Below are 27,818 nucleotides of genomic sequence, written 5' to 3' on the forward strand. Positions count from 1 at the left end.
GTGAATTGTTTGATATACAAACTTCAAGCTGCTTATTAGATCTGATAGGAATTTCTCTTGTGGGAATTTAAAAGATTGAATAAATGTAAAATATATATAAAACATATAAACAAATTTAGACAAAGTTAGTATTTTGACACCAGTTAAAGCACACAAAAGATAATGTTGTAAGAAAACAACTTACTTAAAACTTCATTTTGTCTTCTATAATTTAACCTTTAATGTATTACTTCCTATATAGGCACTTGTATTAAAAATACACAATTCAGTTGACTATTTGTGTATTTAATGTTAAAGCAAACAAAATAATGTTGTTTTATTACATATTGCTTAGTTATTTTTAAGATTTGAGGGATTTGATAAGAAATATTCTTTTTTCCTTGAGATGCATCTGATTTTGATTTTGCAAAATGTGCCTATTTCATTGTTATTTTCCCAGTCATCTGGATATTTTTGGACTTAGATCTTGTGTTACTTATGTGTAAACTTGAGCTGTACTAGAAATGGCTACACTAAGATTGACAGCAGATCTTACTGTCAATCAGGTTGATTCATTGAAAATAGATGTGTGTATTTTGAATAACCATTGTGCTTTGCTTTTAAAAGAAAAGTATGCAAAATTGTTACTTGCAGTCTCTTAACACCTCTGTTATTCTCACCCACTGCATGCAGGTCTTAGTGACTAATAAATACTATAGAGGGCCATCAGACAAAGTAACCATAAAAACCAGATGTAAGTAATAATATTCAACATTTTTACTTTTAGACCTAAACACAGTATAAAGTGTAAACTGTGAATTCTATTACTTTTTTCCTAATCAAAAATCCAAACTGCTTGTTTTTGTAGTTAATAATTGATCTGAGCTTCATAATATCCTCATTCACCATTAATTATAACTCAGAAATTTTGCATAGGTTTGGTATCTCCAGGAAACTTTCAAATGTGACTAGAAATTAATTTCTCTGCCTTATTCACTATTGTTTTCCTGTGTTCAGATCCTGAACATCTGTGTCTTGTCAGGGTTTCCGAGCTCCCAGATCAGGAGCAGCTGAGAGCTCCACTGCTCAGGTGTACAGGTCACACAGAGCAGGAGACCGTGGTTATGCCAAACAAGGGAGTGAGCTGTAGCATTTTGACAGATGGACATCGCGAGTTTAAGTGAAAGTTTTCTTAATGAAGAAAATAATTTAACGTTGAATAGCAAAGTTAAACTAAAGACTTAAAAAGAATTCTTTACTTCTTAAAAAAAAAAAAGAAAAACAAAGAGCTGCGGTTCTAGGTAGTTTAAGAAAAGAAAAAGGGAAAGAAATTGGAATTTTTAATATTATTAGCTATGTATTCAATAAATAATAATTGTATTCTTTTCTGTTGCTAGATAATTCTAGAGCCCTAGTTATATTCTTGGCATTCCTGATCGTTGTGACAACAATTGCTTTGCTACTGGTTCTGTACAAAATCTATGATCTTCACAAAAAAAAGCTTAGGTAAGCTTCATGTTCCACTACATCTCATAGAAATGGCGAGGAATGAGTTCTGTTTTTTCACAGGATTTCCCAACGGATAATGTAAAAATATTACAAGTTTGTTATTTCATTAATACTGGGAAAAATGTCCTTTAACCTTTAAATCCTTTCAAAAGAAACTAAATTTTGGTGGTTTGTCTGGCAATGTAAATACAATGAAATAGATTTAAAAATCTCTCAGCGCTTTCTCAGGACACAGAAAAACTGATCTGCTAGAACTAAATGTTTTGTCACTAGTTTTGTGAAAAAATATTCACAAATGTCTGGAAAAACCTTTCCCTCATGATTTAAGTTAAAAGTAATGAAAGTAACACACGCTTTCTTGGAACCCTTTCAAATGCTTATTCACCCAAAACAGTATCTTAAGGAGGCTTTGGTTATTGCAGTCATCTCTAGGTGACTTGGCAGTTCTGTAGGACAGTGGATGGCAATAGAAAAACAGTCATTGCCTTCCCTGACAGCTCTGCCAGAACCATGGAAAGCCAGGCTGACTGCTGCTATTGCTGCAAAGGGACGTGGTGCCATGTGTGAGGGGACATTTGCTGGTAGAGATGGAGGAGATAGAAACCTCTCCAGAAACCTCTCAGCACTGGCAATGCAGAACTTGGGGACTCATCTTTCCCAACCTCTTTCCCCTGCTGCCCTTCCCCATAGGGTGACAGGGAGTTGCCCTTGCTCAGGAGCAAACTTCAGCAGTAAAGCTAAAGCAAAACTAATTTCTGCTTGTACTGCTCCAGAGAGTCTGGCTTATTCTTGGCTACTTAGCATTTAAAATTAATTTCATTGTATTTGAAGTACATGTTAGTTTTTTGTCACGTAGCAAGAGAAACAAAGGTGGTGTGAGCAATGACTCCTGTGAAGAATTTAAAGACATTTGTTGCAGGTGATATGGACAAAATTATGAAAGCAATAAAGTAATTTGATGTTGTTCCCTTGTTTCTCCCCATCAATAGTACTCAGAGTAGGAAATGATTCTCAACCATGTCTGCATAGGGCCTCTAAGTCTCGCTGGTAGCACCCTTTTTTCACAGAGGGCTTGTGATGCAGTAGGCTGGTTATCAACAGTCCTGGTGTTTGCAGACAAAACTGCTTTTATTTAACTCATTACTGCATATATCAGCTTTTACAGATGCTTTTCCTTCTTGCAGCAATTCTTCTGAAGGCGTGAACCTTGTTGCAGGTGAGTATCTCATATATATATTAAGGAATGGGAAATGAGAAGTTACATCTTGTCACCACCTTTGGATTGTTTACATTCTAGATTGTATACATGGATTACAGATACCAACATGATAACCACTTATTTATTGTTTAAATACAAACCGAATTTAGTTATCCCAGACAATGGATGTGATATATTTAACCCCAAGAGTAAGTCCAGAATCAAATTCCGCTTCATTCAGAATTTCCTGTTTCCATGACCTTCTTCAAAGCAAGAATTTAAACATTAGCCAGTTGTTTTTTACTGCAAAATTTTGAAGGCTTTCAAATCCCAAAGGCCAAAATTGAATATTACATGTAACCTTTGCATAAGATTTCAAAGTCTGTGAAGAAATAATCAGTCAAAAAGCTTGAAATAAACACTAATTTAAAGCATTCAAGCCCACAGAAGTGAACTACGTAAAATGAACAGAAATAGTGTGGTGACGTTCATACCCGTTTTCTTAGATACATGGTTCTTAAAAAAAGTATAAAAATTTCAATGTAAGTGCAAAATTAATAAATGTCTAGTTAGAGATGTTAAAGCTTGTTCAACCATTGCTTTATAACTAAAATGATATTACAGATTATTGCTACTGAGAGAATAGTTGGAGAAAATTTGGGAAAGTAGCCCATACATGTTGTTTCATTTGTAAGTGGTTTGTGCAGTGATCCAGTTTACCACTGATGATAAATGATCAGAACTGTAGTAGAAGGACAAGGCCATGTAATAATTGCAGTGCTGGGGCTGTTGCCAATCACCCCTTTATACAAAAGCGTTGTTGGTGCGATGTCCCTGCATGTGGCCTCCTCCTGCAGCGTCTCCAGTCAGAGCTGAACAGGTTCTGTGATTCCCAGGGCCTGTTTGCTCACAGCTGGCTCAGGCACCACAGCTTTTAAAAAAAATATAAAGTTGTTCCTTCTGTTAATTTATCTCACAACTTGAGAATCACGTTTACTGCAATGTAATTTACATTTTCAAAGTCAGTAATGATAAATGTTTGACATATTCACACAGTTAAAGATGATGATAGGCAGCTTCTGAACATAGAGCCAATACCTTCTGAGCAATTGCTGGACACGTACAAGAGGAAGATTGCTGATGAAGGAAGACTTTTCTTGGATGAATTTCAGGTTTGTCATTGGCTCAAAATATATATATCACAGATTTGTAGACAGGTGGCTGGAATAATTCTGTTCAAGAGCATGTTTGATGTGTATGCACTGGTTAAAATAAAATTAAAAAAATCTAGAAAATTGAGTGAATTCTCATCTAAGGTCAAATGGGCTTCAGTTCATTTTGCTACCAAGCTCTCATTATATGACAATGGTACTTTTTTTGTTTTCTGAAGGTGTTTCTCAGCAAAAGTATAAAATACACCATCCAAATGCTTCTCATTCTAAAGTATCTGTTAATGTACATTTTTAACACTCTCTCTTCCTGCATAGCCATGGGTATATAAAAATGTGTATATAAATGTGGAGATAGGTATTATTTATATTAAGGGGAAATACATTTGTTTATTTTAGATATAAGAAAGATATGACAGTATTGTATGAAGCAAAATGTTATCTTCCAGACTCAGTAGTACCAAATTCCTTCCTTATGCCTTTGATTGTAAATAGAAGTTATTTTAAATGTATTCTTATCTAATAATCAAAACATTATATTTTACAGAGCATTCCTAGAGTTTTCTCAAAATTTTCAATAAAGGAGGCCAAAAAAAGCCATAATCAGAACAAAAACCGTTACATTGATATCCTTCCATGTGAGTATTTGTTACAATTTTCGCAGGATTTATAAATATTTGTTTTGTCAGTGCCTTGAGATAGCATAATTATTTTGTTTTAAATGATTTAAACAGATGATCATAACCGTGTTGAGCTCTTGGAGATCCAAGGAGACCCAGGATCAGATTATATCAATGCAAGTTATATTGATGTGAGTGACTTCTACTTAAAAAAGAACTATGGAAGAAATTCTGCAGTCTGTACATTTCCCATATCAAACACCTTTGAGGATTTTAATTTCTGTCCTCTCCATCTTTGTAATGTATTTGGTATTACTGGACTGTTGCATACTGAATCTCTTTTTAAAGTTGCAAATCTTTTAAATTGTTCATGCTTCCTTTCTAAAAGTTGATAACATTGTGCATTTTTGCAGGGCTTCAAAGAACCGAGAAAATACATCGCTGCACAAGGTAATCTTTAACCTCAAAAGAACAGACTTTCTTTTTTCACCCATTTTTCATTCGACAGTATTTAAAAATATTTGTAAATGTAAAGAAAAATTGAAAATCTGAAAAATTGAAATTTAACATGAAAAAGTTGCCAATGAATTTTAGCTTAGGGAATGATAAAAAAGTCAAGAAGGCATGTGGGTATGGGGTTTTTTTTTTTTTGTAGCTGCACCCTTTGAAAAACTCCCTTAAAATATCTCGTTAGGCCCCAAGGATGAAACCACAGATGATTTCTGGAGAATGATCTGGGAACAGAAGGCAACAATTATTGTCATGGTGACTCGCTGTGAGGAAGGAAAAAAGGTGAGAAGTATCAGTCTTTCCATCCATCCGTCCGTCCTTCCATCCTTTCAAACATCTTTCCATCCTTCTTTTCTCTGAAAACAGAATGGGCTGGTGTTGGTGAATTACATTATCATCTTAGTACTTTGGTTTTGTTCTTTGCTTGTGGCAGAACCTATGTTGGAAAGCATGCCAAATCAGTGTTGCCTTATGGAATACCAGCCTAATCAGAAAAAGTCACTTTAGTCACAGCTGTAAATAGCTGAGGGTGACCTTCCAAATTATAGCTGATAAATCCAGAAAAGGGCTCAAGGTAGAACTTTAGCTCCTCGCTCCTCATTAAAGGTCATAAAATGTATTTTCACTAGTTATCTTCTGATATCTTGTCAATGCCCTCAGTAAATCTGAGACAAAATAGGGTCTTTTCTAAGTTGTCTTTGTCATTCCTTTCACGGGGAGGTTGAGAGCTTCTGACTTGCTTTGTTCCTTATACTAGGTAGAGCAGGAAGAAAGGGAACTGCAGTTTTAACTGCTTTTAAAGATGGAAATGTTGGCAGAATGCTGATTCACAGTATCCCCAAGTTGGTGTTACAGGCAGGCAGGAGTAACATCCTCAGTGAGGACTGAGAAAAGAAGTCAGAGAAGTAGCTGCAAAGTTTTCTATGGCCTCCAGGCACCAGCAACAGTGGCTGTTCACTTTTTCAACTAGCGTACAGAATTTTTTCCCCCACTTTGTTCCAAGTTAAATTCCAAGGTTATAAACTTCAGTTCATAGACCTGAATTGTTAGATATTTGGAATTATTTAGCACTGACATCCTGAGTTGTGACAATACCCATGAGAAGTTGGAAAAACTGTACTGAGTTGCCATCTATTTTAAATCAGACTTTCTTCTAGCTCTCAGCTCTCTGCTGCTTTGCTGTCGTGCTGCTCACCTAACTTCATATCTTGACAGAACAAATGTGCCCAGTACTGGCCATCAATGGAGAATGGGTCTGCCACATACGGGGACATCACTGTGAAGATCAATGAAAGTAAAACATGTCCAGACTATGTCATTCAGAAACTGCACATCACCAATGTAAGTTCATTCAAAAGTACAAGTCTGGCTGGCATCGGAGTGTCTATCTACAATATGTTGATATTTTTTAAGGGATCCTTTGAAGAGAAGAGTTAGCTATCAGTGGAAGATGCTCTGCTGTTTTCCCCTAAGAGAAAACTTCTTAGATGTAGGTCTCATTCCTTACAAGAAATACAAGCTAGACATGTATTTCCCAACTTAAAGATATATTTTTTCCCTAGTACTCTGGAATCTACATTTAAGAGGAAACTTTTTATGCTGTTAAGTATGGAAAGCTTAATGTGCTGTGGTTTCCTTAGCTATTTAGATTGTTCTTTAACACAGAAATTTTAGCAGTTTACATGTATCTCAGCATAACTTTCTGCAAGTAAAATAAATGTGATTAATAGAGCATCATTATCTACCCTCATGATAATTGTACAGTAGGGAAGTTACAAATTTTGGTAATCTCAAGGGAATTTATAAATGTGTTTTAAAATGATCGTTGAGGCTGGTTAATTGCTCTCCTTAATACATCTGAAATCGGATTAGTTGCTCTGTGCATAACTGAGAATGAAATTTGCTATCTAAGGCTAAATGCTCCTCTCAGGCCTTTTGCAAAAATATTTCAGTGAGGGTAAATGGTGTGTTAAGTCATAGCTAAAAGCAATTCAGACTCAAAGAGTAAATATGCTGACAGATCTTAAAAAAATAGTCAAGCAACACTCTACACATCTTGATCCAGGTTTACAGCTGGAAATTCCTACTCTGCTATCTCATGTTGCATTAAAATTTACTCAAGAAGTGGTCTGACTAAAAGATAGCTGTAACAGTGTGAAGACAGTGAGACTATCAGGATGCTTAAGTATTAACAAGGACAATGCTGTGTGGCTAGGACAATCTGATATTAGAAATGAGACATTGCTGTGGTTGAGGACATAGAGTTTGAGAGCTGTCTGCTCTCTCTTCGTCTGACAGCATATTAATATAGATAAACATGAGATTGGTTGTGGAATTTAAGAGTGATCCTTGGCAAGAGACAGTTTTGCAGTTCTGGTGGGAAAGTGATGTATAATTACTGAAACAATGGCAAATACTTATGCATAACTCTGTCATAACTGGATAATTCAACTTCAGGCAAGTCTGTGGGGGTTAATTACTGGGGAAATAACCAGATAGCCGTACTAAATCTTGGCCAGTAAAAGACTGCCACTGAGATGTCTTTCTCATTTTGTTTTATGATCATGGTTATCAAAATGCATCTTCTCTTTTAATCTCACAGCATCATAGGAAAGTAGGACTGAAGACTTGACATGCTTTAGGCTTTAATCAAGTGATTTAAGAGAGTCTCATTGAAAATCATAAGTTTTCTTGTGTCTGCTTCTAAATGGTCAAAGTCTGAGTTACAGCTTAAATTTATTTAAAAACCTGTTGTATCCTCAGCAGGCTGCTCCTAGGGCACATAAGAGAATTACCAACCTCTACCCCTTGAAGCAGCCAGAGCTATACACCGGCCAAATTGTGCATAGAATGGGGAAACATAATAATCTGGATGATTGGCTAACCCGAGGAAAAACGTGTTCTCAGAAACACTGAATGTCCTGCTTGCCCTCTCTTGAAGTCATTGTGTATTCCTGATTCATGGATATTTTTAAATTAAAATTAAATATGAAAAATGTCATACCTTGACATTGGGATGACATTACAGCATGCTGTATGTTATAATCCCAATGGTCTAACATTCTGTGATTCTGTGTGGTTCTGTTTGAAACTCCTGTTTCAACATTTGATGATTGTTCCCTAATTTTCCTTCTGCTTTGTGCATCTGTACTTGATTTTGTCTTTATGTGTGCATATATATTAAAAAAAACCTCACACTTCACTTGTTCTAGGGAAGAGAAAGGACAGCTGGAAGAGATGTCACTCATATTCAGTTCACAAGCTGGCCAGACCATGGAGTTCCTGAGGATCCACATCTCCTTCTCAAACTCCGACGCAGAGTTAATGCTCTCAGCAACTTTTTTAGTGGCCCAATAGTGGTTCATTGCAGGTACATATATATTTTAAAAAAAAAGTTACTGTTAAATGAATATGAAGTGAAGGTATTCAGAAATGGGAGCTGGCAAAGGTATTTGGCTGATCACAGATTTTGTGATTGGAGAAGTACTTGGGGGTGTTGGTTGACAGCAAGTTAAACACGAGCCAGCAGTGTGCCCAGGCAGCCAGGAGAGCCAACCGTGTCCTGGGGTGCATCAAGCACGGCATTGCCAGCCAGTCCAGGGAGGGGATTGATTTACACTGCACTAGTGTGGCCTCAAATAGTGGGTGCAGATTTGGGCACAAGAGGGTCACAAAACTATTGGATAGTGTCCAGAGGAGGGCAACAAGGACAGTGAAGGGTCTGGAGGGGAAGTCTTATGAGGAGAGGCTGAAGTCCCTTGGTTTGTTCAGCCTGGAGAAAAGGAGGCTGGGGGGAGATCTCATTGTGGTCTGTGGCTTCCTGATGAGAGGGAGTGAAGGGACAGGCACCGATCTCTCTTTGGTGACCAGTGATAGAACCCGAGGGAACAGTATGAAGCTGTGACGGGAGATTTAGGCTGGATGTTAGGACAAGGTTCTTTGCTGAGAGGGTGGTCGGGCAATAGAACAGGCTCCCCAGGGAAGTGGTCACAGCAGCCAGCTCGACTGAGTTCAAGAGGCATCTGGGCACATGCTCTGAATTTACTGGCCCTGTGTGGAGCCAGGAGTTGGACTTGATGGTCCTTATGGGTATTCAAGGTATGACGGGTATTCAGGATATTCTGTGATTATTTGAGAGTAGGGCAGCCAAATATGCATAAAAAGGCCTGATTTCTGAAAGAAAGAGAGCTCTGTAAAAACTGAGGATACAGATTTTGATTTTTGGAGAGCAGCCAGGTAAATGTCACGCTGCTCTGGCTAGAAGTAACGTGGTTGTCAGTATTTGTTTTATTTTCATTAAAAGATATTTGAAATAGAGACTCATTATTGTTTGTATTGCAAATTAATTTACAAGAAGAACTGTTTGCAGTCGCTTCATGTCCTGCTGTTACACACTTTCACTTTTTCTTTCTCACTGATTGATCCCCTCTCACAATCTGATTGGGAGCTGTCATTTCCTCTCGATAACCAAATTCCTTTGTGCTTTGCAGTGCTGGTGTTGGGCGGACTGGGACCTATATAGGAATTGATGCTATGCTGGAGGGGCTGGATGCCGAAGGCAGAGTGGATGTTTATGGCTACATTGTGAAACTGCGTCGGCAGCGGTGCCTCATGGTTCAAGTAGAGGTATCTTGCTAATACCCCTGCCACTTAGAACTCTCCCTTGCCTGGCTTTCATCTGTGTTTCTCAGAAGGGTGCTGCTCAGTCTTGGGTACTGCTACAGTTCAGTTGAGGTTATTCATAGGAAATACAGCTCTGAAAAATATTGAGAAAAACATGCAATACAGATTTTTCAGTTTTAGAAACTTCAAATTTTTAAGTTTAGGCTTTAAGAAAAGAATCCAAGGGGAGCATTTTAGATTTGATAACCCAGCTGTTTGCATAAAATCCACAAATGCAAACCTGAGCTTGTATAATTTTAGATTCGAAAAGCTGTCTGCCTAGGTGGGATTTTCAGTTGAGTTGGGTGTACAACAAAAGTTACAGACTGATGCAATGTCTGTTTTTAGCTTCAGTGTTTGGTAAATCTTCCAGATCTCAATTGTGTATTTCTTGAATGATATCACACTTATTTGCAGAACACTAGATGTGCTCCAAAATGTCTAATTTGGAAGTCTCTCTGACTTTTAATACTTGTACTTAATGATTAATATTATTAACAGTAACAACATCATGGAAGCAATACTTTCTAATAATGGCTTTAAAAAGTGGTATGACTGATCCTGCATTTGTTTTTTTCTTTTTACTCTTTTATTAACCCTTCAAATGGGAAACACCAGTCACAGTACATCCTTATCCATCAAGCACTAGTGGAATACAATCAGTATGGAGAAACAGAGGTCAGTCTCTCCGAGCTGCATTCCTATCTTAACAGTCTGAAAAGAAAAGATACCCCGAGTGATTCTTCTCTGCTGGAGGCAGAGTTTCAGGTAAATAAGCATTACATTCTCTCTCTTACATGAGGAAGTACCTTGCTCAATAAGAATGAGATAGAGATACCACAAAGAATACATCACTTCTGTGCTATTTTATTTCCCTGGCACAGAAACAGTTTCTTTACCTTCGTGAAAGCAAGCAGTAAATAAATGAAATTGTATTCCTGCTTTTGATATTAACATTTTTAACAGAGATGGGGAGGTTATGCATCTCTGTGCACAATTTCCTCTGCTATTGTACAGGGTATAGCAGGCATTTAAAAACTATTATCTAGATGTGACCAAAGTTTTAAGAATTAGAGTAAGAAGCAAGGCACTAGGAGATGAAGACTGGGTGTGGGTGTCAAGAGGGGACAATGATTCCAGGATTTTAATAAAGCAAAATGCCAAACATCTTCTTTCTTCAGAGATTACCTTCCTATAAGGGGTGGCGGACACAGAACACTGGGAATCGTGAGGAAAACAAAAGCAAAAATAGGAATGCCAACATAATTCCATGTAAGTATTTTCCATGAACCTCCCCTTATTTTTTCTGTTATCTTCTGTAAGGAAATCTACTAAATTTGGAAGTAGCAAGGACAGTAAATTACCTTAGTGAGATGTATTTGATTGGTTAATTTTCTCAACACCGTAAAATTAGAAACTTCTCATAGTGCGTTAAAAAAGAAGAGATGAGTTCTTAAAAATGGCTTGTTGTTTAGGCTTGTTTCAAGTTAAGTGGCTTTTGTTCTGCAGTCTGTTGTGAAAGGACTTGCTGTTTTCTGTCTACTCTTCCCCCTGCACGTGCAGGGACAGCCCCCTCTAAAGCTGCACCTGAGCAGCAGTGTGGCAGGACGGTGACACTTTGTCTCATGCAGATGACTTTAACCGCGTGCCCATCAGGCACGACAGTGAATGCAGTAAGGAGGGTGAACATGATTCGGATGATTCCTCAGATGAGGACAGCGACTGTGAGGATTCAAGCAAATACATCAATGCTTCCTTCATAACTGTACGTATTTAAAGGATCCACTGTAAGCATTTCACAGTGTTTCAGTTTAAATATATTCTAGCTTGAGCTCTTATTCTCTTATATGCTAGTTTTGGCTGGGATACAGTTGGTTTTCTTCACAGTAGTTACTAAGGGGCTGTGGTTTGGATCTGTGCTGAAAATGCTGTTGATAACACAGGGATGTTTTTGTTACTGCTGAGCAGTGCTGAAACAGAGCCAAGGCCAAAACCCGCACAGCTTCACACACAGAATAGGATTTACCTCTGACAGTCGATTGGCAAATCCAGTTATAGTTTTAATCATCAATTTTTTCTACATTTTGCTGCAGTAGTAAGATGAATCTTTTTCCCTTAAGTGGTCTTAGATTGTGCAATCACAAGTAGTGAGACGCAACAGAGAAACACGTTTTCCTTGTGCGTGCATGTGTGTGTGTGTCTAAAACCACTTTCAGACTGGCCTCATGACAACACGGGTTTCTGTTTTGTGGGCATCTGCCTATGTATATATCTCCAAAAGGAAAAGAAGAGCAGTTGGTCACTGATGAAATAACTGATTCAATGGAATTATTGGCTAAATTTGATTTATCTGAATGCAGCATTTTAGAGTAAGTGTATTTTTACTTTTGGGTGGCTCTGAAGCAAGTGGTGCATCAACATTGTGTGGTATAAATTCAGTTTGTCAGTGGTCAAATTAAACAGCTGTGTAGAACAAAACATTTCAGCCTTTAAAAATGTGCTTTGCAGGAAATGGGAGGGTGAGGTCTCACCACTCAGTGTGAGCATACCTTATGGTCAATCTGGAAGTGATATTGTTTTTAGGAGGATTGAGTTTGATGTCATTTGACTCATAGAATTCCTCTGAGACCGTTGCACGTTTTCTCTATAAATGAAGGGGTTAATTAGTTCATTTCACTGTGTACTCTTTGAGTGGCAATGAATTCTGTTGCTTGACGATCACGTGTTCAATGAATTTATGAAAAAATATTAAAACTTTGTTTTTATAGGGTTACTGGGGTCCGAAAGCCATGATTGCAACACAGGGACCACTGCAGGAAACTGTCTCTGACTTCTGGCAAATGGTCTTCCAAAGAAAAGTCAAAGTCATTGTTATGCTGACAGAGCTGAAAGAAGGAGATCATGTGAGGGCATCATCTTCACACTGTTTTAATAAGGGTCCTTATTGCATTGCACTGCACTCTCTCCTTCTCTTCCTCCAGTTAAGCAAGTTTCATAGGATGAGGAATTTGGGGTTCCAGTATAATTTGTTCTATTATTTACCTTCTTCATTAATTTTCTAACAAATTTTATGAGGGGAAGAGTGTATGATGCTATGTTTTAAAATAATACAATGACACTCCTTCTACCTCAAAGTCAACACATTCTGTGAATACATGTGGAAGATAGAACAAAGGCAGTATGAATGGTAAGCACTGACTTGGACTTTTATCCATTTTAGGAACTCTGTGCACCATACTGGGAAGATGGAAAACAAACATATGATGGAATAGAAGTTCAAGTGACAGATGTCAACTTCTGCCCCAGCTATACCATACGTGCATTTGATGTTACGAGTCTGAAGGTAAAACTTCATTTGCAAATTCCAAAAGGAAGTTTTAAATTTGTTTCCCTGTTACAAATTTAGCCTAAAGAAAGACCAAGGACAGTTCCTGCTGCTCAAAGAAATGGAAATATTTTTCTCTTCCAGACCAGCAGCCAATCATGGTAAAATAGCTCAAATTAGTGAATCGCTGAGAAGGGGATAGTGGAGTCTTGGGAGGCCAACTGTTTTCTGTATTTTGAGCAAAGCTTGGATGTCCACCTACCTCATATTCATGAGGCAGAAATCCCATCACCATGCAGTTCCTCTTTTGTAAATCAGCTTTATTTAAAGCTGAACATTGACTATTTCACCACTGCTGTTTTTCAGACAAAAGAAACACAGAAGGTGTATCAGTACCAGTACCACAAGTGGAGTAGCTTGGATGTTCCAGAAAACCCCAGAGATTTAGTCAGCATGATTGTCAACCTTAAACAAAAAATCCCAGCCAGACCAATCACTGAGGACTACAGGAATGCCCGCAGTGTCCCACTTGTTGTCCACTGCTGGTGAGTCTGAATTCAGTACATATCTTAACCTAGCTCTAAGCTCTGGATATATGCAGTGACCACAGTTCTGGGGTGCTGGCCTTTTCCTGCAAACCTTTCCAGCTGTCTGGACTCAGCTGTGCTGAGAAGATTCCTTAAATTGCTCAAGCTTGAACTTTTTGACTGTAGCACTGAAAAGTGAGCACACTTGTCTTTGGCAAGCATGGGCATAGAGTAGCTGGTCAGAGCAAGGTGCTCTTGCCTGGTACACACATTCTGAGAAGAAATGATACATCAGAGTGTTCTTATAGCTCACTAGTAATGAGAATCCAGCAGAGCTTTTAGGTTCATGTCTTGTTCCAGTACCTAAGCCCACTATTTTGGGACCATTTCCAGGAATAGCTGCTCATACTCTCTAATAGGATAACCCTGCTAACAATTGTTTAGACTGGAAGTCTGAAGCTTCTCATTTCTCTCCTAACCCTTGAAGTGGCCACATGAGACCCAGGTAGTGTCTAGATAAACTGTGTCTTGTGTGTGTACTGCAGGTATTCTTACTAACAATGTCACTACCATAAATAATGTTTTAGAAATGTAATTTGCTACGTGGGTTTTGAAATAGATCTAACGTTTTGTCAGAGGACTTGCTGATTTTACATTTTAAATTTACATGTACATTTTACATTACTTTCTAGTGATGGATCCCAGCAGACTGGTGTATTTTGTGCTTTAATGATCCTTTTGGAAAGTGCAGAAATTGAAGAAGTAATAGATGTTTTCCAAGTAGTGAAAGCTCTTCGTCGCACCAGGCTGGGAGTGGTCTCCACCTTTGTAAGTAAATTTTATGAATTACCAGAAAAAGTCAGGTGTCATTGATATGGGGCAGGTTATTAGATGACTTTCCTAGACTCCTCACAATTCATGTTGTTTACAACTTAAGCACTCTAAAAACATGCTTTTGGGACTTTGCCAACCAAGAGGGTACCGAGTGACTCAACTTGGAACATCTGACACAGGCAGCTGTAGAGACATTACACACACATGAAATCAGAATAAACCACAGGAACAAGGCTGTATGCCAAAAACTGTGAACACTGCTTCACATGATGGGGCTCTGAGCAACCTGCTCTAGTGAAGAGGTCCCTGCTTACTGCAGGGGCTTGCACTAGATGAGCTTTAAAGGTGCCTTCCAACCTAATGCATTCTATGATTCTCTATGTTCAATAACATGTTAGATTTCTAAAATTTAAGAAAAATAGAGAAAGAATGGGTTTATTCTTGGGCTCTGAGGGTCCTAACTACTTCTCTTTGTGTTTAAGGAACAATACCAATTCCTGTATGACACCATTGCCACTGTCTACCCTGCACAGAATGGACAAATAAAGAAGAACAGCCAGCCGGAAGATAAAGTTGAATTTTGCAGTGAAGTAGAAAAAACAGATCAGGAAACTGATTTGATTAATATTGACCTTACTGCATCAACGCCAGTAGAAAAGGAGCTTCCTGAAGTATGTGATGAGGCTGCAGACAGCGCTAAGGGACCAGAAAGCTCTTCAAACGGCCCCACAACTCCAGCTGCAACTTAGAGGCTATACTATAAAGAGTGCTTTTTCATGTGCAAAGAACTCGTAAACCAAATAAGAACTATAAGATTTATTCCTTTATTGTTTTTCTTAAACCTTTATTGTTTTATAATTTTTCAGAGGTACAAATTTTAAGGAATACTTGAAACTTCTAGAGTGCCAAAGAACTGTGAAATCTTAATTTTTGTGTAGGTTTGCATTTAATGCTTCTTGAGAAACCTTTTCACTATCTTCATACTACTTCTTTAAAAAAATCTGTACAGTGTAAGACTATGCTGAGCAGTGGAAAGGAAATATTTTGACTTCTGCAACAAGGAGAAAAGCAACTCAGAACAACGAGGTAAACAGGTCTGTCTTCGAACCTGCTAGCAAGTAAATTAACTTAATGGATAAGTAAATATTCTATCATTGCAGGAATGCTGACCAGCACTGTTTTAATAATGCTCTGTGGAACTGGTGTAAGAGTTTATCAATTACATCATGTGGCGATTCCAAGGAATTCAAGTGCATCGAGAATCTGTAAATTATCTGCAATATTCCAATTTGCCTCAAGGTGTCCTTGTTGCTCCACATTTAGTAATCTGAGATTTCCGAGTTAGACTCAAAGAAGCGTTTGGAGATTGGCATGTGAATGAATGATTGCAACGATTCAGAGAGAAAACATGTTCCGTGTACTCTTAGAGGTTAAAATACCGTGTGCTTGCACAGCTATTCCTTATGCTTACTGTTATTTAAGGGGACATCTGACCTTGTAGATTTTAATTGGTACTGGATATATTTTCATTATGGGTTTTTTTGTATGTTACAGTTGTGATATTTTTACTACTCCTTGGATTTTAGCCTACTGATTTTAGACCAAATAAAAAAGGTAATTAATAGTTGACAAAGTGGAAATTATTTTCTTCTGTTGGACTCGGCAAACTGATGATTTTCTTCTAAATTCACAAAATCTTGTGCTATCCTGTTTCTCTCATTACAGAGGATGGAAACTTCATTTTCCTTTTGCTTGAAGTCATTAAAGGAACAGTTACTCAACAGATTCAGTCCTCCTGACTTATCACTGCATGTTCCTAATCTCCCTTTACAAAACCTAATTGAAGATACTCAGAGAGCCGTGTAAACAACATGTATGGTCACACTTGGTTAAAACATTAATTTAGTCTTGCTGTTGCTCTAGATCAAATCTTCCCTGCACAATTATCAGCTCAGACAAGTGTTTCCTGGCAGTCTGGCTAGAAGAAGCAGCACCAGCCAGCCACAGCGGCTGCGGGATTCCCCTTGACTGTCCACTGAGCTGCCTTTTCAGCGGGGCTCTGCTAGGTGGTAAGCCAACAAAGTGGAGGGGGTCACCTCTGGAGGAAAAGCTCTGGAGACTGAACGTGAAGATAACCTAAAAAAATTGTAAGCCCAAAGCTCCTTGGCACTTTTTAGAGGAGCACTTCAAGCCTGCAAATTTAGCATATCTCTGGAGATGGAAAAGATGAAGAGCTTTGGGTGCACATTGAGCACCGGTGCTCACAGGGTGACAGACAACAATTCATTTATTGTTCTTCTTCTAAGATTTGGCCTCTGTAAAGCCTCTCTAGGTAGTCCAGGCAGTAAAATAGAGGTCAGAGCAGTTACTTATATCATGAGACCGTGGGGACAGGGACTAATCATAATTTAGGAATAACTGAAAAATTTTCCCAAATCAAAAATTAGGCCCAAATTTTCATTGTGTGTAATCAGAGGGCACTCATACACTTGGAAAATGCTTGTGTAGCTTTTTAAGCTCCTATGACACCTGGGCTGTAAAAATTCTGGAGGATTGTGTTAAATTGTTGACTAGAATGATTTCAAAGTTCTTTTGGCTGCATGTTTTTTGAAAAAAATACATGCCAGGTTAACACTTCATTTATGGAATTATTTTGAAAGAAAGGTCCTAACCTAAGTTATCTGTGGCCTCGTGCATGTCTGTGTTAGCCTCATCAGAGAAACAGAGCCTTACATTAATACTGCCCTCATGTGCCTAGTGCAAATCACTTTTGGAGTCTAGCTCCTTGTAGTCACAAGGGGCTGAACTGAGCTTCTTGGCTTTTAATTATTTTCAAATTAAATAACACTTTGCACAATTAAATCTCATTAAATCCCAGCGTGACAATTGAGGGAGCCTGTCTTAACACAGCTTAGAGCTTCTCACTGCTTCTAGGAACATTATGTGTGTACCAGAGATGAGTTTTTTCCTTCACTAATGTTATTTGAATGTTGAAAATCCATCAGGTGGTGACACAGAGCTTGTAGAAGGTCGTTATGCCGGATGCTCCATAGTCACTGGGCTTATTCACTTGTAGGCTTCATTTTATGTCTCCCGGGAACACAGTCTATTCCAGGTGGGGCCCGAAGCCCAAGGCAGAAAGCTCTGCTAGGAAACTGCTCTGGCTTTCTTAGGGTGGGAACAACATCATAGCAGGCTGGAGGCTTGGCACAGCCTAAAAGCTGAGAAGAGTAAGAAATGTTAATGTTTATTTTCTCAAGTAGAGCTGAGCCACACAAAGACTCCTGGCCACTGCCTCGAATGAAGTGGGAGCTGTTGTCTGAAAGTTTTATAACTTGAAGTCTTGGATGGAAACACCTAAGTGGCGGGTTAGCAGAGAGAGGACTTGGAGCAATGAGTGAGAGTAGTCAGGGACTTACGTGGCCAAGGGACTGGATTTCTCCTGCAGTCTGCTGGGTAGACACTGGTATGAGAAGCTTTGGCACAAGGAAGGACCTGAGTCTAGACAAGATTCTGCACGGCCAGGTAACTGCAGTGGAGATGAACTGTGTGTTTGCTATTCTTTAGATTTTTATATGCTTGTTGTGCTCTGTAAGAAACAATTACAATAGTTACGTTAAAATCTTTTTCAGAGACTGTGCATTATGAGTGTCAGTCACATGATTCTTGAGATAAAGGTGTCTACAACACAAGAAAGGGCCAGCACACTGAGCCGTGGAGGTGAGGAATGCCATTCAAGGAGCTGACAGGAGCCCTACTGCTTCCCTGCACCCCAGCTTCTCCTGCTACATTTGGGCCCTGGTGGGCTGCACTTGTGGCCACTCATGCATTCAGCTGGCATCCACCCATGCATTCACCTGGCATCCACAGACTCACTGGCGGCTCTCTGCCTCTGAGTGAGTGGTACGATCAGGGCATGCAGCCCTGGCAGTGGTGAGCTGGTTCCCCACTGGGGAAGGGGGTACTTTGTTCCCACTGCTCCAAATTGATGTGCTGGGAAGCAGCTGGTGGACATACACAGGAGCCCAAGGGGCCGGACAGGACCAGGGAGGTCCCCACCTGCCCCTGCACAAGACAGGTGTCTCCGTAAACTGGAAACGATCTCTTGATTTAACAGTCCTCAGACAAGCTCTCCAGTAGCAGTGCTTATCTCTTGGACAGGCATCTTGCTTTTGTAAAGCCCGATTTTTTTGACGCTGTACATTCTCCAGATTGCCTCTAAAAGAGTATCAGAACTTCCCCGAGGGCTCCACACAGCTGTACCACAGCTATTTTCCATACGTAGAGCAACTGTTTGCCAAGAAACAGCGTGCTGTGTTTTAGACCAGGGAAAACCAAAATAGAAGAAAAGGAGAGTCTCAGTTACAGAGCACTTTGCTATGTGTCCTTCCTACTTCAGAAAAACGTGAGGCTTCTGAAGAGCAGAATCTGATAGTTTTAAAGGTACAGCAACACAGAAATAAAGTTTTCCATGAAAGCTTTGTAAGTCAATCTTTTCATTTGCACTGAAAAGAAGATGATGACTCTAAAGTACTAAGTATGAAAGATATGCTCTCTAGGGACAAAGCAATAATTATTTAGGAAAAATACTCAGTACAAAATATAGTAAAATATTAGTATCCTTGCTAAAACCTTAGTGAAAAATGGGGTTTTATTAAATAGTATTGTCCTCAGACTCAGGGTTGCCAGCATCACCAATGTTACTGAAGATTTGAAAGTCACATAACAGCCCTTTTTCAAAGGAGCAGGCACGTAACTATTTACAGCTGGGCTGTCTCTCAAACCCCACAGCTGCACACCACCGTGCCTCTCAGTACTAATGTTGTCATAAATATGCCGGTCTAATGTACAGAGGCGAAAATAAAAAGGACATTTACTTTGGATCAATCTCAGCACTCTGCATCCCGTTTTTGGTTTTGGAGCTGACACCTGGAGAGAGCCTGACCTTGGCTGGTCGTTAGCTGCCCACCCCAGTGTGCCCAGCATCCTTGGTGCAGGCTGGGGTGCGGCCAGTGCTCTCCCGCCAGGCCGCGTGGTGACTCCGCAGAACCTTTGCTCCGGCCCAAGGGCCTGCAAGGCCTCTGCACGCCATGCTGCAGTAACCTGTGGCCAGCCCGGGGAGCGAAGGTGGCATTTGCTTACAGGCACTGCAGGGATTGTGTCTAGCCAAGAGTAGTTCAGAGAGCGTGCGTGTGCCTTTTAGCCAAACTCTATGTATTTCGCCTCAATAGGTTGGGGGTGTGCGTCACTCGTAGCCCTACATGTGAGATCACATTCCTGACCAGACATTGATGAGTTGTTGACTCAGCAGCTGCTCAGCTTAAGAAAGGAAAACGGGAGAAACGGGGGTGGTACGGTGGGCCTGTGCTAACTTTTTTGTGGGGCAATGCAGCACTGAGCCAATGTTGGGCTGTGTGGCTGATGGGCGTCGGAAGAGTGGTTTTCAGAAATTAATTCACAAGAAATAAACTCCTCTGAGGTCCAGGGGACTGCAGAGCGCTCGGGATGTCACAGGATAAGTCAGTACTGGCATCGGGGGCTACTAAAAAATATTTCTCAGCTCTCCTGATGCTGTAATATGTGTCAATGTGTTTGTTCTCCGACTCCAGAGAGAAATGGTAAAGAAATGACAATAGAAAGTTCCCACTGGAAGATGGAGATCTTGCCAAATGCAGACATTTGGCAAGAAGTATACATTTTTTTTTAATTTAAAAGAAAAGGAAATAATTATTTTCATCCTATTTTACTAACGTTAATATGCCATTTTGAGCATAACAATTCTTGTTCTAAGTTTAGCACTGTACTTCCTTTTATTCCTGCTCTTTTCTGAGATATTTAAATATATCATTTTTCATATATCATTATGTCAGTGAAACCACTTCAAAACTAGAACAGTTCAGTATCATTAAGTGTTTCCTTTTCCTATGCTGCTTTCCTAATATAATTTCTATTCAGCAATAAAATGAAATTCTGACTTCATGTATTGATTTAGCATAAATAAAATTCTCACAGAACAGGAATTCAATTTCTTTAATAGCATTAATAAATTATACCAGGTCTGGTGACAGTAACCAGCAGCGGAGAGTCTGCAGCTCACCTGGCAAGTGCAAAGCGATGCAGCAGGTCTGAGACCAAGGAGTCATGGTGGTGAGTCAGGCTCAGCCTCGAGCATGGCCAGGTGCAGGTAGGCCTATGGCACAGCAAGTCTCGGCAGGGCTCCTTACCTTAATGCCTTCTGTCACACCCGCTTTTCTCACAGCCTTCACTGTGGTGTTGCTGGCTGTGTGAGTGCCCATCCTGCTTGGATAGATGCTGTGGAGTTACTTGTCGCCACTTGGCATTTGTTGGAGCCTGTGACATACTGACTCATGAAGACCTCGTACCAGGTTGGTAAGGTAGGAGGTGTCCACGTGGCACCTCAGCAGCTGAGCTGGTGTATCATGGTGCAGGGTTCCACGGGCTCTGCTTTATCGTTTCTGAAGACTGATGATATTACACGTTTAGATGTCTTATGTGTTTAGATGACAGGAAAACCATTGACCTTTGTAAAATCAATGTCACAGGCTGAGTGCCGACTGAATATTTGCACAAAAACTTGAAAATTTATCGCTAAAAATCTGTGCAGAATTTAGAGATTACTCAAATACATAGAGGCTAGAGAAAAGCAGGTTAGCTGAGTTCATTGACTTACAGATAGGATGCTTATGTATATTTTCATTTAAGGCCTGTTTCTAATCTGTGAGCTACATCTGCATCTTCTGCTTCCAAAGTGAATCCTCCTGTCAGATAGTCATCTGAATTTTTAATTTGAAAGTTCATCTCAGACAAGCTAGGAAAAAACCAGCCACAAAACAGATTTCTTGTTCTCAGCATTTCCATCTTGCAGGAACAGCTCTCTGACAGTATTTTGTGAGAGTCACAGTTTCAAGCTTGCTAATTTTGAATTCCTAATTCAGCACTCCCTGAAGTCAGGAGAGATGCACTGCTGCACAGAGTATGTTAACAAGCACCGCATCTCGTTTTCTGGTCTCTTGTTGAAGGTATATATCGTGCTGTATAATTGCCATTGCTTTCTGAGGGAGTTGTGTCTCTGTTTGTAACAAATGAGTGAGGTCACATACCAGTTACTCCTCCTTTTTTCTCACCTATGCCCAACCGAGGAGGAAAAGGTTCCTTGTCCCAATAGGTGTATGTATGCAGACATCACAGCCTGTGACAGGCTACAGTACAAACAAGTGGTTAACTCCTGGCTACAGTAATATTTGTCTTAGCCCTTCTGAGTTTTAAAGACCTCGAAGGCTAGGCCACTGTTCCGCTCTGATTTGTAGGTGACAGACAAGATTACAGGCAGACGTTGTGTGTGAAATGCTGGTCTCAGTCCCATTCACATGGGAAAGCTGTTTCACTGTTAGTGCGACAGCAGCGCTCTGCAAGTTAAACTGCTTCCCAGACGTACAGATGGACAAAATGAATGCAGCTTGTAGGTACCTACAAAATGGACAAGATGAATGTAGATATCGGGGCCCATTGACCAAGCTTTGTGTACTTGTAAATGTCGCCTTCAATGTGTACACTCCCTAGCCTCCCCGTAGGGTCCTCTTTGTCGTGAGGAGATCCATCAAGCCAAAACAGAGCTGGCATGAGGCCAGCAGTGGTAGTAACTGCTTCACAGGATTCTTCTAGGAGGAGGCACTGTTGGGGAAGGAGTGAGGCAGCTTGAACTGAGGTGTCCCTACACACACACACATGCTCTTTTTACAAAGACATGTTCAGGAGTCATCAGACAAATGCTGTCCAACAGCCCTTTCAGTGTCTTCTCCCTTTTCTCCTCCAGCGTGTTTGGATGGAGCAGGTGGGTATGTTTTCTTTCTATTTATGGAATTTTCTTTTGCTTTGATTCCTTTCTGCTTTGCATTTTTCAAAAATTGCATCTAGCACTCTATTACTTAACTTCAAGCTTTTGCATGTAGCTAAAAATATAAATAAATCAGGAGTTTGTTTAGTTTAATTCCTGGTGCTGCAGTTTTTTCATCCAACTGTCATTATGAATTAGTCATTTCTTTGCTCAAAACCATCAAGTACAACAGCATCCAAGGTAAATACTTCAATAAATCAAGTGTGATAAATTAAATAGCTATAACTTCAAAAATCTAAGATAAATAGGAAGGAGAGAATATATTTATAAGGTTTATTCAGGTTTCCTTGGCAAGAGCTTGATCTACAGTAGACATCCCAGCCAGTACTTTCCCCTGCAACCTGACACTCTTGGCTGAGAGACATCACAAACACAACCGAGTGACCGCGTGATGGTAACTGCTCTGAACAGCTACAGCTGTGTGCCGATGGCTCCTCTGAAGTGGTTCACAGGCAGAGATCACATACAAAGGGATGTTAGGAGGTAGCACGAGTAACCCAGCCCAGAAGCTAGAATGGAACATGTCCCCATGGCAGGGACATGGGCTGTTTGCAGGGAATAAATGCAGGTGTCTGGCTGTTCTGCTGGACTTCTAAACTGGAGAAGGGCACACTGGATTTAGTGATGAAGATTATTTTAGCCAATTGTATAATTTTCTAGCAGCATCTAATGGAAGAAATGCAGCATGCACTAATAGTTTCTATGGCAAATTAATGAAATCATGATAGGAAGGAAAATGTTCACCCCCTTTGCTCCCTCATACTGGTTCCCTTCTTCTTGTCCTCTAAAGCCAGGGCGTACATTTTCTGAAAGGTTGACCCTTGATCCTGCAGCTTCCTTGTAGACGACTGAGCAGGGCCAGCAGTGCATGTTATACCAAATACCTGAGCATCCTTTGTTCATTGAGGACTAGGAGAGCAGAGGGTATATTACAGAAGAAAAGAGCAATTTTTCCTGCTGTGGTTACTCTGAGGTAAAGGATGAGCCCAGTGTGCCAGTGTTCAGCACTGGAAAGGAGAGCTCTGGAAACTGAGGATGTCTTTTTCTGTCCAAAGAGGGGATGCAGTGACAGTAAGTGTGTCGTCTTAGTCATCTGTTAAAGAGCATTTTTGATGACGTTAACCAGACTTTGGAGGGCAGCTGCTATGAAGCGCAGCTCAAGAAACTGCCTCAAGGCCTCAGAGCAGCCTTTTTACTTTTATGTCTTGGCTAATGAATACACTGCCCTTTGGCATCTGTTATATAAACCAAGAGCTTTTTAAGCCCAGTGCATTTCACATTCTCTTGAAAAGCAAAGTTTTTGACCCAGTAGGATAATGCATAAGCAATTCCTTGAGTTATAGCCTTCCAGTGTGGGTTTTCACTCCACAAAGCATATTATGAGCATGGGAAAAGCAGTTCCATGGACAAAATGCTTTTGCAATGTTGCTTAAAAGTGTTCAGTGATGTCAGTATGATCACACCATCCTTCTGAGCTCTGTCCTGTATCAACTGAAATTAATGGGATCATTTCCAGTAGTTTGGCTGTGCAGTAAGTTCAGGCTTAAATAAGAGAAGCAAGTCTGAATAGATTACATTCAATATCTGCAGTTTGCCCTTCAGTACCAGAGATACTGACGTTCACAAATACTGCCCCTATGCAGAAAGTTTTCCTCCTGCAACAAACTCTTTCTTCACCCCAAAACATGGGGAAAGTACAGGTCTACATAAGAATGTGCATTTGGCACACTGCTGTGCCTTGAAGCACTTCAGTTCTTGCATTCTGCTGCTCTGTAAGTGGAGTACAGCACAGGGAACATTTGTGGTGGACTCAGTATTAACTTTCAGATTCTCCTCTTTAAGGCAAAAAAAGGTACAAATAATGATCTGTTTTAAGTTTTACCTGGAGCCCACTGTTAAATTGGTCCTCAGCCAATGGCAATCTAAGATATGCTTTCCTGTTAATTTGGTGCAGTGATAAGATCCCTGCCAGCAATATGTAGTGGGCTCACTGTCTGTGGTTGGCCTCGATTCCTTGGCAAGCAGGCACACAGTTTGAACAGCAAGTGGGAAATTCCTGTTGACCTGGTTATACTGTTTTTTGGAGTCTCACACCCGTTCCTTTTTCCTCACTCTCTTCCTCTGCAGCCACTCTTCCTTGGGGTTTGGGTTTGTGCATGTAAAAAATCAAAGCAAGAGGCAACACGAGTTTGCTCTTAGAAGCGGTTTCTGTTATATCAAGATTCGGTCCAGTAGATTAAAAATTGGCATGTAATAAAAAAAAAAATAATCTCCCAAACCATTACCACAGATATAACTCCTGCTACCTTGTGTTTTATTTTTGGATAGGGCCAATTACACGAGCAGAGTTGGAGGACACACAAGTAACCTGTTACAGTGTCAGAATTAAGCAACAGGGAGGTGTAATTAAATGTGCTGTTCTGGTGGGCTTGAAACCTATTTGCAATCAAGCAAACCATTGAGCTTTTCAGCAGATTTGGCACTCTCCCCTCAGAAGAGGTCCAATACTGGGACAGCAGCCATGTCTCACTGCCACTCCTGACTGAGGTGCATTGACAGAGACATGTGTGGGAGTTTACACAGGGTCTGCTCACACCAAATCTTGCTCTGGCCAGGATTAATCTCTCATTTTTATGAGCACTAAATTTCACCAACATTTACCCCCAAATTAAAAACCTAACAGGAACGTATTACTAAAGCAAATAGACTTTGCTTTTTCTGCATAAATAATGCAGACTCTTATTTAATCTTTGTTGTCTTGGGTGAGGAGAACATGGTATTATGTGCCAAACCTTCCATGGCCTCCTGGATGTACCTGAAATTAACCCTTTGAGAGGAACATGGAAGTGATGAGTCACATGTTGGTTTGCAGATACTTTTTAACCCCTGTATAACTGGGACAAAACTGTCCTAAGCTTGAATGCTACGGAGAGTATGTGTATAATGTATGGTCACTGAAATGCAGGTATCTAGAGGTGTCCCACAGCAAAGCACAACATAGGAGCTCCTCCAGTACGGCTGAACCAGTGAGCTTGGAGCCACGAATCAGACGGAGCGTAGCAATGTTATTCCAGCAGACTCATCAGAATTAATTAGCCTGGCTGAGAGGCAGGATGGATTTGCCTAGGCAGGCTGAGAAGACAGAGCAGCTATAGTGGTGAGTACCTGAGCGAGTGTATTTGGAGCAGTACAAAGTGCTGTCAGTGCTGAGAAAATTGGACTGACTTAGATGGGTGCCAGATCACACCGTTTGTAAGACAGTTGTCTCAAAGACACACACACAATGCTGTGTCTAAAGCAAACAGTTTTGCTCCTATGCTTTTCCTCTTTGGTGTAGCTTCAAGAGAAGCAAGATTCTGAGTTTGATTATCTATAAATTCAGCAAAAAAGAGTTAAATTGTAGTAAAGTAGTTCCCTTTCCCACCTCATACGCAAATACAAATGTTAAGAACAGGAACAGAAGTAGGAACATGTAGCTATGTATCAAAGTAGAGACCTCCTCTAAGATCGATCCATATACTCATTAATCTGTAATAATTAGATTTTACTTCAGTAGAATCCTTTAAATGGATTTTTGGCTAACAGTATGCCTGTATTTTATTTCTGAAGTCTAAATAGCTAAGTAGTAGTTCAGCATATAAACCCACATGCATTAGCTTCCAGGAGAAAGAAACTGGGAACATAATCTGCTGTTAAGGCCTTTCCGGGTAATATGAGCCTGTCAGCTAATGGGGTTCTCTTGGATCAGTCCCATTATTGCCAGGCACTGTAACACCAGCTTTGAGGAAAGAAGGCTTACCTGGAGAGGTGTATGCTCACCAGGGAACCCTGACAGAGGCTTACCTCCTGCCTGGGTGATTGTGGGAAGTCACGCTGGGAAAGGAGACACAAAGGCTCTTAGGAAAGTGAGGAATATCCTACTTTGAAACAGCATTATGCTACTGTGAGGTAAAAAAGCATTCTCAGACTGTGATGTTACCTTCAGGAATGGGGAACAAACATTTTAGGAAAAAACCCAACTGTTCTGTGGCTTGTTTTCATGGGACTCAAAGAGAAGCTGGACATAAATGTGCTTAAGAGAAAGTGCTTTGTATACACAGACCTAGAACTGGTGGGATCAGTGAAGAGGATTTGCTCCTGCAGGCTAATCCTTGCCCATATCCTTCATATTGTTAGGTTATGTCCTGATCCCACAACAAAGTCAGGTGAGACTTCTGTACAGCTGTACACGCCACGGAGGTGCTGCTGTATTACAGAGTACTCAGGGCTGGATGCTGCAGGAATCAGAACTTTCAGTGCTATCCATTAAATTTACATGTCTGTTTCAGTTCAGTTAATAGAGTAGAAATCCAAGTCTGAAGATCTCATCCAGGAACCTCTGGAGAAATACAAGGTGAGATGTAGCTAGATCAGAAAGCAGCAGAAAATACCGACACTCTTCTGTGCAAAAATGTGATGTACAAATCCCATGTGTAAAAAAAGTAAACAGGTAAAAAATACCCAGTGATTTTTATGAGAAAGCAGCACTAATGGGGAGGTATGTTAAGAGGAGTGCTCGTTCCTATCACGAATGTGGGCAGGCAGGAACTGTGGGGAGAGAGCGCTGTTGGAACATGCTTTTTTTGAGAGCACACCTAAATTAAGAGGCTGTCAGAGACATGAGCTTCACAGTGTTTGCAGCAAATTTTCAAGATGACTATTAGGGAGTACTAACATCTAAAAAAGCATTTCTGATTTCCTGCTGAATGTGGAGACTTAAGTGTCAAAAGAAACAGGGCACTGTAAGTAGAAGTGAAGGCAGTAGGGCTACACGTCCAAAGTAATGCCCATTAGCAGGGAGAACACCAGTGTCCTCCAGACATGATGGCGTTCTGATCAAGTGATGTGATCCAAGAAAAGGATCCAGGAATGGAGAGAGTGGAAAGATCATCTCATACTTTCCTAGTCCAGCATTTTTTTTCTTTCCATGTCAAGTTTTTTCTCTTGGACAGTGGATCTTGGATCTGGTTTGGTATGGCAATTCCTATCTTCCTGTATTTGCTTTTCTTTTGATAGGTTTTAGAATAATGTCTATTGCACTGCCAAAGACCACACACACTCACCTATTCTTTTTCTTTTCTGAGTGCTACACTGAGTGAATCAGTTTCTGACTGTAATAGAACCAAAGAGCTGATGGGAATTCATTTCCTGAATGTTATTGATCAATGCCTGAGAAAATGACGTGGAGTTTGGGGTTTTTTTTTTCCCCCTGTTTCACAGGGGCTGCTTTGCAGAGAGAACTGGGAATTAAGCATGACTTTCAAGAATTTTGTCAGCATCACTACTCTGTTCCTTTCAGTTGGCAGCCAGTGATCTGCAGCATTAGAGCATTTAGGCACATGCCATAAGGGAAACTAGAGCTTTGTGCATTTAAAAACTTTAGATATCTTGCTATTAAAACATTGATGTGTTTCACGTCTGACTCTTCCCCCTCTTTTTCTCATTTTTTTTTCACCTGGAACTTCTCTCTAAATTTTAATTAATGGTTGAAGGTAGAACTTCTGATGCCAAACATTGGCAGCTGTCAAGGA

The 27,818-nt window shown here is 40.1% G+C and overlaps 1 protein-coding gene across 1 annotated transcript in view; it reads left to right on the forward strand.

Moving 5' to 3' along the window:
• Positions 1 to 15,973, forward strand: part of PTPRC (protein tyrosine phosphatase receptor type C) — a gene marked incomplete at its 5' end in the record, with an annotated part of 29,820 nt that extends 13,847 nt beyond the window's left edge. The window contains 18 exons of the mRNA XM_084266312.1: positions 1,377 to 1,485; positions 2,673 to 2,704; positions 3,743 to 3,858; positions 4,403 to 4,493; positions 4,590 to 4,666; positions 4,889 to 4,925; positions 5,170 to 5,267; positions 6,201 to 6,326; positions 8,198 to 8,355; positions 9,476 to 9,611; positions 10,266 to 10,415; positions 10,829 to 10,919; positions 11,279 to 11,412; positions 12,416 to 12,550; positions 12,868 to 12,990; positions 13,339 to 13,517; positions 14,192 to 14,327; positions 14,816 to 15,973. Of these exons, the coding sequence (XP_084122438.1) occupies positions 1,377 to 1,485; positions 2,673 to 2,704; positions 3,743 to 3,858; positions 4,403 to 4,493; positions 4,590 to 4,666; positions 4,889 to 4,925; positions 5,170 to 5,267; positions 6,201 to 6,326; positions 8,198 to 8,355; positions 9,476 to 9,611; positions 10,266 to 10,415; positions 10,829 to 10,919; positions 11,279 to 11,412; positions 12,416 to 12,550; positions 12,868 to 12,990; positions 13,339 to 13,517; positions 14,192 to 14,327; positions 14,816 to 15,082 (2,195 nt within the window). The 3' untranslated portion in view covers positions 15,083 to 15,973. The remainder of the gene's footprint in view (positions 1 to 1,376; positions 1,486 to 2,672; positions 2,705 to 3,742; positions 3,859 to 4,402; positions 4,494 to 4,589; positions 4,667 to 4,888; positions 4,926 to 5,169; positions 5,268 to 6,200; positions 6,327 to 8,197; positions 8,356 to 9,475; positions 9,612 to 10,265; positions 10,416 to 10,828; positions 10,920 to 11,278; positions 11,413 to 12,415; positions 12,551 to 12,867; positions 12,991 to 13,338; positions 13,518 to 14,191; positions 14,328 to 14,815) is intronic.
• Between the last annotated feature and the right edge of the window lie 11,845 nt (positions 15,974 to 27,818).

Source organism: Gallinula chloropus, assembly GCF_964237585.1.
Source record: "Gallinula chloropus genome assembly, chromosome: 6".
Taxonomy (NCBI): domain Eukaryota; kingdom Metazoa; phylum Chordata; class Aves; order Gruiformes; family Rallidae; genus Gallinula; species Gallinula chloropus.